This window comes from Elaeis guineensis, chromosome 14 (genome assembly GCF_000442705.2).
Source record: "Elaeis guineensis isolate ETL-2024a chromosome 14, EG11, whole genome shotgun sequence".
NCBI lineage: Eukaryota > Viridiplantae > Streptophyta > Magnoliopsida > Arecales > Arecaceae > Elaeis > Elaeis guineensis.
The window spans coordinates 58,564,103-58,578,538 of NC_026006.2; the positions used below are offsets into that span (position 1 = coordinate 58,564,103).

Here is a 14,436-nt window from a genome sequence, read left to right on the forward strand (position 1 = left end):
ATTGTTTTCTAAGCTTTAACCAAGAAAAAGACCCAAACAAAGTTATCCTCCGTCATTGCCTTCAACGGTATGAAATTTTGTAATTTAGTGATTAGTAAACATGATATTAAAGCATGACCTACTGTGAATCATAGATTTAAATCCCCTCCAAGTGATTTTAATTTCTTATTCATCTGCGGATAAAAATATAAAAGAAATTAATGAAATATTTGAAAATATTATAAAAATATAATCGGTCTCATGCTAAAGTCTTTAAAGTCGAGTAATATGTTATTGGTCTTCAAAACTTATCCCATCTATTAAGAATTTTTTTGTGCGCCGTGGGCAATGTAGAAAATCCGACACTGTTTTATATAATTGGTCCACATAGTCACAGATTTCCAACGTGCATCTAATGCCTATAGTTCCATTTTTTCATTTAAAAATTTTGCATGGCAAAAATATCTCTATTCTTTGAAAAAAATTATGGTATCTTATGACATATTATGACTTTCTACACACAGGATGTCATAATATGATTAAGAAAATTATGACATCTTATGACATATTATAACATCTTATATCAAATTATGACTTTCTGTATGTAGAATATCATAATATGACTCTAAATGTTATAAGATGGAAGGAGCATTTTTGTCCAACCATTTTTCAATGCACATTTAATATTTGTAGTTTTGCTTTTTCGTTTAAAAATTTTGAATGACGAAAATATTTCTGTTCTTTAAAAAAAATTATGATATTCTGTGGTATATTATGACATTGTGCATCAAAATTATAACTTCTCGTACATACGATATCATAATATGAATACAAGATATCATAATTTTTTTTCAAAGAATAGAGATATTTTTATCATTTAAAATTTTTAAATAAAAAATAAAACTACAGTCATAAAATGGTATACTCTACGTCGAATTTTCTACGGTGCATAAAGAATTTCCCCCGATCTATTATATCAAGCAAGCTCCCGAGTTTGCATGTGCGAGGCGCAGCCCATTGTTACCGTCCCGATGTTTCATGGGGATGCTTCAAATTTTATTATTTATGCTTTCTTATACTCTCCACTTTTCCTCCACGCTATCCTTTTTTCAGGTCTCGAGCATGACACATGCCATGCTTTAGTTTATATATAATATAAAGACACAATTTATCTCAATCTCAGTTAACAATACATGATCTTCGATAATACTTTGTCATGTCACCTAATGAATAATGTACCACCTGAACGCTTGCATGCAATGTTGTATACCTTTAGATCTATAATACATCTTTGATCCTCGAAGAGTATATCTTTTATTTTCCCTCCTTTCTTTTTAATGGTAGATCCTATAACATGGTGCCTTCCATAATGTTAGTCATAGATCGCTTTATATTTCAAGTACTTAACACAGCTTATGGTTAATGTGTTTGTCCAATATTTGCATCAACATTATTCAAATCCAGATCTTGATATTTGTACGGATTACCTAATTTTCTCTTACTTGGGGCCACAAACACATTGTTTGCTTGTTTGGTTGCTCAAGACTTGGTTATGTCAAAGTGATGTTAGGACTTTTGGGCTAAAACACAGTTTACGTGTAGATGTTCATGCTAGACCTTTGACCCACACATACTGAAGCTGATCTTGCCAACAGTACCACTTTTTTTGGTGTCTATGACCACTTATACAAAGGTACTGTTAATCATTTAAGATGCTACACGTTTTTTTTAATCTAAATGAATCAAATGAGCCTGCACAAGGTCAATGGACAAGCCATATCTACCATAGGTGTTGGTAAATACCAGTGTCATTTGCATAAACCAAACTATTGGAGGCCATGTTAATAGGGAACTTACCATATGGGTGTGAACAAATTGATGCAAGCCAAAGATTGAGCTGCTCATGATCTAGTTATCATACGAAAGAGTTTGTCCGGCATGTTTATCCAGAGGTAAACATTTTTGTTGATTGAACCGTCTTTTTTGTTGTAGATTATTGAAACGGAATTTTATGGACCAGCACTAAAGCATATTATTGCCTTCTCGTGGTGTTTATTTTCAAAATTTTTTGGTTGTATTCGTACTTTATATGATTGTTTAGTTTTATCAAAAAAAAAAACGAGAAAAAGAAAGAAAGAAAGAATTTGCCTAAGTTTGATAACAAAATAAAAGAGAAAAAGAAAGAAAGAAAGAATGTTTCTAATCTTGATAACAAATATTCATGCTAGGCTCTCTTCTATTGGTTGAGATTGCATTTAGATATTAGAATTGCTTATCCACATAATCATATGTGTGAGGTTGAAAGAAGTGAATATAAAGACATCAATCCCATCTAAGATTTGTTTGTTTATCTAGGGTTTTTCTTATGCATACCTACTACTGATAATAAGTTAAAACAGTGGAAGGGAAGAACTCTTCCAAAGAGAAAGACCTAAGACACATATAAAACTAGATCCAGGAAACTACCTTTTAAATAAACTCAAGCATGCTGCATTTTTGACATTATTTACTCCAAGTCAGATAATACTAGATACTTCTTCTGTTCTTCTTCTCTCTCTCCTCTCTCCTCTCTCCGCTCCAAACAAATGAAAAAGTTATCCTCCAATATCCTAAACCTGCATCCTAGCAGGCTTTTTCAAAACCCAATGTTATATTTTAGAAGCAGCAGGGTTGGGAGTTCCGCAAGATCCCCTACATTTTTGCCCAACCAAATTGATCAAGTTGATACGGACACTTTGTTGTCATGAGATGTTAGCTAAGTTTAATTAGATCATTTTTCTTTTTTTCGCTTTAGTTCGCAGAAAGAGAAAAGAAAAACAATACGCTCAAATGGAAAAATAAAAAATAAAAACAATTAATATTCAGTTGAAGATGGAAAAAAAAGGAAATGAAAAAAACTTTTTAATAGAAATTATAAGTTTTTCGCTTTTTTTCATGGGACACGAAAATTTTTATGGAACATAGGAATTACGGTAAATTTTCTCAAAAGGACTTTATGGGTGTGATGTTTTTTTGTTAAAGTTACGAGCAAAATAAATATTTTATATTCTTATTTTAAAAAATAAATTTATTAAAATATAAATTATTTAAAAAATATATATTTTTATGCTATCTTTTCTTTCTCACTTAAATATATAAAAATAATTATTCTGGATACCGAGCATCAGCTGGAACAATATTTCCGTGACTTTTTTCATTCAAACCGAATGAGTCCTCCAGGTCCAGGGTTGGTTTTCAATACGGACAGGCGATCCGATGGATTGAAGCCAGCTGACGAAACTTTTCCCAACAAACCAAACGTCTCAAAAAACTTACCTGTCTTTGCCACGTAACGAGTTTTCTACGCAGGTCGGCAAAAAGTTGACGACTCGGTGAAAAAGAAATAGTCCGTCAAAATAATATACTTCACAAAAGGAAACAAAAAAAAAAAAAAACCTCGGGAGGTGCATCGACGTACATGTCCATCTCATTCCCCAGACACGTGCGAAAATCGCCAGATGAAATCTGAGCCGTCTATCGAAAAATATTTACATCGATGCTATTTTATTCCTATTTTCTGAGTTCAAACTTAATAAAACAAGATAACAGAGCGTAAAAATCGCCAAGTGAAATCTGATCCGTCCATCGCGCGATCAAGAGGTGAAGCGGACGTCATCCCACAGCCCGAGATCGTACTTTCCACCGCCCTCGACCGCCTCATCCCCCAGCCCCAACAGCGTCTCCAGGTTAGAGATCCGCTCCATCAACGCCCCATCCAACGGCGAAGAACTAGCGACCGAACAGGAGGAGGAAGACGACGCAGCGGAGCTCTCCACCGCCGTCGCCGCCGTCACCCGGCGATGCTTCTTCGCCTCCGGGGGCTTCGGAGCCCCGACGGAGTCCGGGAAGTTGAGCTTGGCCTTGCTGCCACGGATATCGAGCGCGGCCACGTCGTACGCCCGCGCCGCCTCTTCCGGGGTGCTGTAGGTCCCGAGCCACACCCTCATCCCCTTCCTTGGGTCGCGGATCTCCGCCGCCCACTTCCCCCACGGCCGCCGCCGGATCCCTCTATAAACGTTCTTCCGCCCCTTCCCCCCGCTCTTCTCCTCAACTCCGGGCGACGACATCGTCGTCTTCTCGCTCGACCCTCCTGCATGCAAAAAAAAGAAAAAAATGGCGTCTGTAAGCAAAAGAAAGAGAAGGTAAAAAGGAAAAAAAAAAAAAAAGGAATCATCAGAGAAACCCTAGAGTTAATCGTTGGGGCTTATTACCTTGGGGGACGAGGGGTTTGGAGTCGATGGAGTCGAACATGGCATCGAACTCCGCCGGGCAGAGCTCCGGCAGCGGCACGAGATTCCGGCCGCCCTTTCCTTCCACCAAGTCGGAGATGATCGCTCCTCCACACATCCCTCCGGCCGACTCTCCCACACGACCCAAAAGCGAAAAAGGGAACACGAAAAGCAAACGCTCGATCCCTTGAGACCTCGCTTGCTCTCTCTCCCCACCCACCACCCACCCTCCCTATTTATAACCTGTCAATGCTCATGTTATTTTTATTTTTATTTTTTTTGGATCATAACAATTCTGGGAAAGCGACGCAGCTGGGCGTTTCAATACTTTATGTTCTATTTTCGATAATAATTTTAAATTCGGAAAAGAGACGAGGAAAAAAAGGGAAAATGCTAGGGGACGTGATGTGATGTCTACTCTCGTACGGACAGCCATGGTACGGGCGTGTGGCGCCCACGTGCAGCGTTATGACTCGGGGTGCGCTGGCGTGGGTGCAGCTCGGCAGCCCGGACGAGCGCGGTGCCGTCCGAAAGAGTTCATTCAACCGTGGCTCACCTATGGTGGGGTCCACCGAAACGTACATGAGTGAGAATCACTGGTGAGGAGCACCGGTGGCGTCGATCGGACAGCTCTGATGGCGTGGGGGTTTTACGGCGTAGGTTGAAAGTGCTGGAACGGGACGCTTCTCCGCTCGCGCCCGAACGATGAGGTGGGCCCCGCGAGGGTGGGGTGTTACTTTTTCTGGATGCAGGGGCTAAGACGGAAAAAATAGTGGTTGAACCGGATTCACCGCATCACCTTTGGATCTATCATGGACTTATCTTGGCTTCGATCAACCAGATTCTCAGATACGGTCGAGACGAGTAAGGACAGACTATGACTAATCTGGAGAGGTTCAGAGAGCATGATTTTAATTTTGGTAATCTGATTTGATGAGATGATCACTTAAAAAAAATAATTTATCAAAAATTTATATATTAAATTAGATGTACAAAAATATATTTTTTTAATTTAATTAAATTAAAAAAAATTTATATATAAATAATAAAATAATATTCATTCAAATTCTTAAGATCACTACATATTCTTAACTGTTTATATAAATAAACTTTAATTATAAGAATCTAATAATATCATATATTAATAACATAATTTAATATGAAAAAATATTAGACTTTAATTGTAAGAATATAATAATATTATATATTAATAATATAATTTAATATGAAGAAGTATTCTTTCCGGATGGTACAACAAAACTCATTTGAAAAACTGAGTTAGCAATACTCCAATACTTTTTTATAATATATATATATATATATATATATATATATATATATATATATATATATATATATATGATTCTCCTCATGACTATGGAAAGGCCAGATAAGAAAATCCTAAACATCAAGATTCAATTGCATCCCAAAAGATAACTGTTCGTTGACTTTGCATCACAAATATGGGATGTGATCATCACTAACAATCTATGTGCGCCTTCCGGAATGGTCAATCTCTCTAATATACACGACTCTTACTCTCCCTCTATAAATAAGAGAAAAAAAAAACCCCATGTAGGTTTGAAAAAAGTCTCGAGACACTTCACTATTTCTCTCTAATTGTTCTTCAATTTTCAGCTGACTTGAGCATCAGATGGTCTCCACTAGAAAATCTTCCGGTTAGAAATTTTTTGTAGGTCCAGCTCCAACATCGGGAGTCATCCTCTTTAGCACCTCATCTTCAGTCAAGAAGCCTTCCTTCTTGTCTTCTTACGAGGAATCTTCAGTCAAGGAGCCCATTGCCTAGCTTTTGTCCAAGGTGAGCAGCTCCAATCTCTTTGACTTAAGATTCACAAGCAATAGATTGATGCTAAAAGAAAAATCCAGCCACAGTCACTGTTTGGAACTCTTTGGAACTTATTTTGAGAGAGAGCACTTCATCATGAGGTCATAAAGATGAGCTTCAAATGCCTCTCACCATTCTAACGGCATTGATCTAATGATGCCAACAGGAAGTTGTCGTGCTTGAATTGGTCCAGGCATCACCACCTTCTCAACCAGCATTGACGATTTCTAATGACCAGTTCAACAGCCTTATCCAGCAGATGTAGGCTTTGACTGTTGCCGTATAAGAAATGCAACAAGTTGCTGCACTTCAGCTCGCACCAGAGACTTTACATCAAGATCAAGCTAGATCAGCAATCCAGCATTCACTCCTTCATAGTCTAAGGCAGGAGCACAGCCGACTTAGCCGATCTATAAGCCCTGACTGAAGACAACATAGGTGCTTACTGATCCAGCGATCAGGGAAGGACTCCAACTCAGACAGCCTTTCTCCTCAAAATCAAGATCCTTAAATAGCTCGGGACGTCGAGGTGGAGAGGAGATTTCAATAGATATAGTAGCGGATCGAGGCTCTGCAGGGCCAAACTCAACATCAAGGGGTAGAGCTCGACTTTAGCACCGATCCCCTATTTTCTAGGAGGATTATGGACGAGCCATTTACCTTACAGTTCAAGATACTGCAATTGGAGCTGTATGACGGGATCTCAGATCCCTTTGATCACTTGGAGAGTTTTAAAGCTCTAATGTTCTTCTGTAGGGTGATCTTTGTAATTCTTTGTGGAGCGTTCCCATCCACTTTATGGAAAGCCTGTTGGAATTTAAGTTTTGGTGCATGCATATGTGTTTCAAAAATTTTATTTTCTAAACACCGCAGTAGGAAATAAGATTAAAATACTTTTAATTTGAATTATGCATGCATGAAAATATAAAACCACATGGATCTATCTTATATGCTGAAATTGATATATGTTGAAATTCAGATTGTGATCAAATTACATACCTGTTTCGTAATCTTTTTCTTCAAATCTAGATCTGGAAGAAAAGAGATTTTTTCTTAGCCGTACAAGTGTCCGACCTCTATGAGTATTCACTCGGGATCAATCTGAAACTGCCCTCTATAATCTGAATTTTGGTTCTTCCAAAATTCAGTTTGCTGAATCTAAACGAAGCTTGGATCTCGATCAACACTTGATCTTTCTCTTTGATCTTTTTCTTCTCCTCTTCTCTAGAGTTTCTGCTTGCTTTGTATTTCTACAAATCACCAGCAACCAGCAAATTGTGAGACGTCCAATACTTTGGATGTAGAACTCTTTGGCACTCGCATCCTAAGGGATGGGCATGTAGAACGCCCAAGAGAAGAGAAAGAGAGAGGAAGAGAGGGCGTGAGGAGAGTCATTGGGCATGAGGGGCTGCTGGTTTGGATACTCTTGGGATCTTAAGGGAGGTCCCTTTAAATAGGCACAAGAATTGAATTCTATTCAATCACATAATACAAGTCCTACTTGCATTAAATTTTCTATTAACTTAAGTTATCCAACTTACTTTAGGATACCCTTTAGGCACCAAGAATTGGGATTCTTGCATCCATAATTAGACATCCCAAAATACACCCAAGAGACATCCCATAAGAGAACTAAAAGCCCTCTAATTAATGGATACGCCCAACTTGATCAAATCAAGGTGGCATCCAAAAATAACTATCAAAAAAATTAATTAGGGACTTGCACCCTTAATTAATACGATCCATAACCTTAGACACCCAATAATTGGAGTCTCATAAATCTTATTCATGTAGGTTATTAGCAGGTCCTTAAGTTAGAATTATCTTATCAAATAAATAATCCCAACTAAAAGAGAAATTGAGTTCAACCACGTACTAGCAAGATTATCATGAACCCAATAGGTTTCTTTAAACTCAATTGACACTTCATAAGCTCAATTACTTATTCCAGACCTAATCCCTTTGTTGTGTGATCCCATAGATTCAATTATATCTGATAGTGAGATATACAATGATCTTTATCATTGTATCATCGAAACTCTTTTTAATGGATCAGAATAATTTCACTCTAACTTAATAAAGATTGTCGATCCAAAATGATCCTACTGAGCTCTCACAATCCATCAGTGATACCTAACAGTATATAATGGCAACTCAGTAGAACTGAAATGAACTCTAGGTGTAGTTAATGTGTGATTCAGTCCCTCTATCATGAATCCCAACTGAATGATAAGTCATGGATAAATCATCAAACTTCAATATCAGTCATATGATATATTCTATTAGCTCAAGTCCAGTTGTGACTTCTATGAAAACTTTTTTCATTAATCATACTACTATGGCCATAGATTCTTAGACTTAGCCTTTCAAATTTTATAGAACTATTTCTCTAATCATACTACTATGACCATAGATTCTTAGACTTAGCCTTTCAAATTTTATAGAACTATTTCTCTCTATCAAGGTCGATAGATCCTATCTTGATGCGCACCCCACTCCTACAGTAGACCAACTGTCACCAACATTTACTATAAAGACTCATTGAGATCCATATTTATGTATCAGTCAAACTTCAGCAGCCTCATTGCGAGCAGCTGTACCATCTCAAGTCAAAAGATTAGTCATGCAACTACAGCATCGAGACAATCACTGACGATTGAATAGAAATCCAAGTGATTTCTCGTATAGTCACGCTCAGTACTAATTATTCTCTAACAACCACCGATACTTGTCGCCCTATGTCTCCACACAATAGATCAGAGACTCATCTATCCTGAAAGAAGTGATTTGTGCGTCAGTCTATCTAGATCTATCATCATCCTCATGATGATCTTATGACCAGGAGTATTTAAGAATAAAATACATATCTCTAATTCTCAACACTTTGAGAATATGTATCGAAATTAATTTCATGGACGATTCAAGGACACATCACACTTGAATGAAAAAAAAATTATCCTTTTATTGATCATATCAATATATTAAGTATAAAATTATGTCCTCGAATTGTTATAATGTATCAACTATAATGGCTTCTAGGACGTACATCTAACAATCTTCCGCTTGGACTAAAATCTATTGGCCACAAATCTATGTCTCATCTTCTTAAGGTGGACTTTCATTTTCGGTTGGCTCAACTGCTTAGTCAGCGAGTCTGCCATGTTGTCTGTGGAGCCTATCTTCGCACCTCGATATTTTTTTTTGAGGTAGTCGCGTATGATATGAAAACGTCGCTCGATGTGCTTAGATTTTTGATGAGATCTCGACTCCTTAGCAAGTGCTATAGCTCCATTGTTGTCACAGTACAGTGGTATGGCATCCGATGTCATAACCCCAAATTTTATAATAAACTTTTTAAACCAGAAGCTTTCCTTTGCAGCATCCGAAGTAGCGACATACTCAGCCTCCGTGGTCGAATCTGCTATGATAGGTTGCTTGAAACTCTTCCAGCTAACTGTGCCACCATTGTAAATGAATACGTACCTTGACGTAGACTTTCTATCATCAGGATTAGACATGAAGTCTGAGTCTGTATATCTCTTGACTCGCAACTCAGAGGCAACTCAGAATTACCTTCAAAGATCAAGAACAAATCCTTAGTCCTTTTCAAGTACTTAAGGATGTTCTTCATAGCTATCCAGTGCTCCTCGCTTGGATTCGACTGATACATGCTTGTAACACTCACAGCAAGGGCAATATCAGATCGAGTATATAGCATAACATACATGAGGCTTCTTACGATCGAGGCATAAGAAATTCTACTTATATGCTGTATCTTCTCAGATGTGGTCGGACACATTGTCTTGGAGAGACTAATACCATGCCTAAGAGATAAGAGACCTCTGTTGGAGTTTTTCATGCTAAACCTCTTCAGCACCTTCTCTATGTATAGTTTTTGTGACAGACTAAGCAGTTATTTAGGTCTATTCCTATAGACTTTTATTCTGAGAATATAGGATGCTTCCTCTAAGTCTTTCATGAAGAATTCTTTGGACAACTATCTTTTGACCATGGTCAGCATGGGAATGTCATTCTCAATAAGGAGAATATCATCCACGTACAATACGAGGAAGGTGATCGCACTCCCACTGATCCTCTTGTATACATAAGGTTCCTCTTCATTTTTGATGAAATCAAATGATTTGATTGCCTCATCAAAATGATGGTTCCAACTCTGAGAAGCCTGTTTTAATTCGTATATGGACCTTTGCAACTTGCAGACTCTGTGATCACTATCATCGAACGTGAAATCCATAGGCTGCTCCATATGGATATCTTCCTTAAGGTATCCATTCAGGAAAGTAGTTTTTACATCCATCTGTCAGATTTCATAATCATAGTAAGTCACAACAGCAAGCAAAGTGCGGATAGATTTCAGTATGGCTACGGACGAGAAGATTTTGTGATAGTCAATGCCCTCACTTTGACTATAATTTTTTGTCACAAGTCTAGCTTTATAGGTCTCTACCTTACCATTGGCACCTATCTTCCTTTTGTAGATCCATTACATCCAATGGGTACGATACCATCAGGTGAATCCACTAAAGTTCAGACTTGGTTCGAGTGCATCGAGTCAATTTCTGACTTCATAGCATCTAACCATTTCTCAAAATTGATGTCAAACATCACCTCATCAAGGATATTAGGGTGATCACTATGACCCCTATCTCCTATAAAGAATATTTTTTTTACTTCTTCTGTAAGCATACCCATATACCTTTCAGGAGGTCGAAAGACCCTGCTAGATCTACGAGATGGTAGAAGAACATCAACTACTGGCTCATGGACTATGGGTTCCTGAGGATCTATAGCTCTGGGCTCTTCAGAGATTTTTTTCTTCAAGCTTCACTAATCTTCCACTGCCGCCATCCTGGATAAACTATTTTTCTAGAAATACGACATTTCGACTCACAATTACATTGTGATTTTGTAGAAAGTAGTAATATCTCATAGATTCTTTTAGATACCCTATAAAGTGAGCTATAATAGATCTATCCTCTAGCTTATCCACCATCTATCTCTTGATATAGGCCGGACATCTCCAAGTCTTGAGATAACCCAGACTCGACTTTTTACCGAACCATATCTCATACGGTGTGGTAGGAACAGACTTTGATGGAACCCTATTCAATAAGTGAATGGCAGTTAACAAAGCATGTCCCGAAAGAAATAAGGATAGATTAGTGAAGCTCATCATAGATCGGACCATATCCAATAGGGTTTTGTTCCTCCTTTCAGATATCCTGTTAAGCTGAGGCATTCCAAAAGAGGTCTATAGAGAGACTACACCATTGTCCTTAAGATATCTCAAAAATTTTTGACTAAGATATTTACCTCTTCGATCAAATCTAAGAATCTTAACGAATTTGCTTGTTTATTTTTCTACTTCATGCCTGAATTCTTTGAACCTTTCAAAGACCTCAGACTTGTATTTCATTATTTACATATACCCGTACCTAGACAAATCATCGATAAAGATAATGAAGTAGGTATAACCATCTCTGACTTGCACATCAAATGGTCCACACATATCGGTGTGTACCAGAGCAAGTAGCTCTGTGGCCTTTTCTCCATGTCCTACAAAAGGCAACTTGGCCATCTTTCCTTGAAGACAGGATTCGCAAGCTGGATACGACTCTGGATTAAGAAAGCCAAGGATCCCATCCTTTTTCAGTCTGTTTATCCTGTTCTCTCCAATATGGCCTAGTCTATAGTACCACAAGTACTTCTGGTTAATTTCATCTCTGAGTCTCTTCTGGTTCATAGCACTCACTATTTGCTCGTTTAGGTTCACATTCACATCAACATGCTAGTGATAAAGACTGTCAATTAAAAGATCTCATGCAATCAATTATTTCATAAATAAATAAAATAAAAATCTTTATTGAAATAAATTTTAAAATCTTTCTATGCTAGCATAGACATAAAAATTAAATTTCGACTAGCTACAGAAATATAATAATAGTCTTTTAAATCTAATCTAACACCAGACGGTAATCAAAGAGGGTAAGTGCCAACGGCCTCTACAACAATCTTTGCTCCATTGCCGACCCAAAGGATCATGTCACCTTCCCTCAACCTCCTACTTTCTATCAGACCCTATATTGAGGTACATATATGAGCACTCGAGCCAGAATCCAATACCTAATTAGAAGTAGAAGAAATCGTAAAGTTAGATTCAGTTACGAGTATATCTTCAGAAGGCTTATCATCTTTTTTGGTCTTTAGGCTCTCCAGATATTTAGGACAGTTCCTTCTCGAGTGGCCTTCAGCATGACAGTGAAAATATTTTTTCTTTGGCTCGACTGTCTTTGGACCATCCTTCTTCAACTTGCTCTCTTTTTTTTATTTTTTCGTGGATTTAACCTTCTTCCTTCTAGTAGATTTTTTTTTGGAAGAAGAAGTCTGCTCCACTACGAGAACAGTATCCCTCGAACTCTTTAAGGTACCCTCCATGGTGACCAATATGTTGACGAGTTCGAAAATAATGCAGTCAAATTTGTTCATATGAAAATTCACAATAAATTGACTATATGAACTGATCAAAGATTAAAGGATCAGATCCATCGGTAATTCTTTTTGCATTTCTAGCCCGAGCTTTTCAAGCTCCTCAATGTTCTTGATCACTGTCATATAGTGCTCATGGACAGACTATCCTTCTTGCATCTTCAGATTGAAGAGTCTTTTAGATACTTCGAAGCATGCAGTACGGCTCTGCTCACCATACAACTCTTGTAGGCGAGTGATCATGATCTGGACAGTGGGCATATATTCGTGTTGACTTTGCAACTCATTTGACATAGACGCTAGCACATAATACTTGACCCGACTGTCTTCATCCGTCTACTTCTTGAAAGTAGCTCTTTGCTTAGTAGTAGGATGATTTGGTAGCACTACGGGATCCTGATCAAGAACATGGCTTAACTTTTCTGAGGTCAGGACAATCTTGAAATTTTTGAGCCAGTCTTTATAATTGGTACCGATCAAATGATTGATTTCAAGGATACGGGCTAGAGGATTTAAGGCTGACATTGTGGTTTAACTGCAAGAGTAAAGATTCAAGTTAGACTTTTGTACTTCATATTTATATTTGCTTCTAGAAATTTTAAGATGCAAACAATGGCTCCCACTAATTTATCGGATCCCTCTACTCTCTGAAAAAGAAATAAAAACCCTAACACGACAAAAGATTCCTAATGGATGCTATGGTCCCACCGAAGACATGCATCTCACCTAACAGTTATTGATAACATACACACCAATGCGTAGGCAACTCTTTGTCCAGATGCTTCCTAAGTATATTGCAGCGACTTGATCTCTAAGTTATGTGGGCTCACCTAATAGTTATTGCCCACACTTCTTAGTTAAGTCCGACCCACCGTTCACAAGCAGGTGCAAGGCCGTCATTGGATCCCTCACCTAACAGTTATTGGGTCCAACTCCATCTTTACCCTAGAGCAATTCTTTGCTAATAGAGTGGTTGCGTGTTCCCGATGCAACTGAATCACTGTAACCAATCAAGAATAATCAACGCCGGTAACACGTCCATATATCTACAACGGTGGAAGACCTATGGACTTAATATTTATGGAAAAATTTAAGTTTAGGTCTCATCTAATCAGTCATCATATGATCGATCTAATTGGCATGGGCTAAATCAGATCACTAAGCAACCTAATTCAAGATCCAATCTTTTTAAATTGGCTAGGTAAGTGGAGATTAGTGGAGATCCCCCCATTGCCTTCCTAAGATACCAATAAATTGGTCAGATCGACTAACCAACCAATTAAATAACCATATCTTATTAACTTGCCTTAGACACCAATAGGTCGATTAATCAAAATTGGTTAGCTCTAACGAATCAGGCTTAAACCAGTGAGCCGAATTAGGTCTTTAGGTTAATCGATTCTACATATGAGATTCAATCGATTTGATCAACAATAATTATATGATCATTAACTTAATTGATCTGATCCTTATCAATACTTGACTTAGTTTGATCAATTACTTAATCGAGTTAGACCTATATGACTCAAATCAAAAATCTTAAATGCAATCCTATTATATGACCTAATTTATAATTTTTTTATGATCAAAATCTTCATATACAAACATAAATTTTTGATTCTAAAATCATATTTCAGATCTAAATTTATTGCATAAAAGTAAATTTTAAAATATAAAAATAATTTCAGATCTAAATTTATTGCATGAAAGTAAATTTTAAAATATAAAAATAATTTTTAAGTTTTAGCATACAAATATATATCAAATATATGCACGTAAAATCAGATCTAAACAAAATTAGATCTTAGTATGATATCATATATCTCATATACTAAT

At 37.3% G+C, this 14,436-nt stretch overlaps 1 protein-coding gene across 1 annotated transcript; it reads right to left on the reverse strand.

Annotated features, from left to right (window-relative positions):
* Nucleotides 1-3,461: 3,461 nt before the first annotated feature.
* Nucleotides 3,462-4,478, reverse strand: LOC105057457 (ethylene-responsive transcription factor ERF071). The gene is made up of 2 exons (XM_010940071.3): nucleotides 4,230-4,478; nucleotides 3,462-4,108 (listed from the first exon to the last, which is right to left on the reverse strand). The coding sequence occupies exons 1-2, from the start codon at nucleotides 4,363-4,365 to the stop codon at nucleotides 3,612-3,614; spliced, it is 633 nt and encodes a 210-aa protein (XP_010938373.1). The 5' UTR covers nucleotides 4,366-4,478; the 3' UTR covers nucleotides 3,462-3,611.
* Between the last annotated feature and the right edge of the window lie 9,958 nt (nucleotides 4,479-14,436).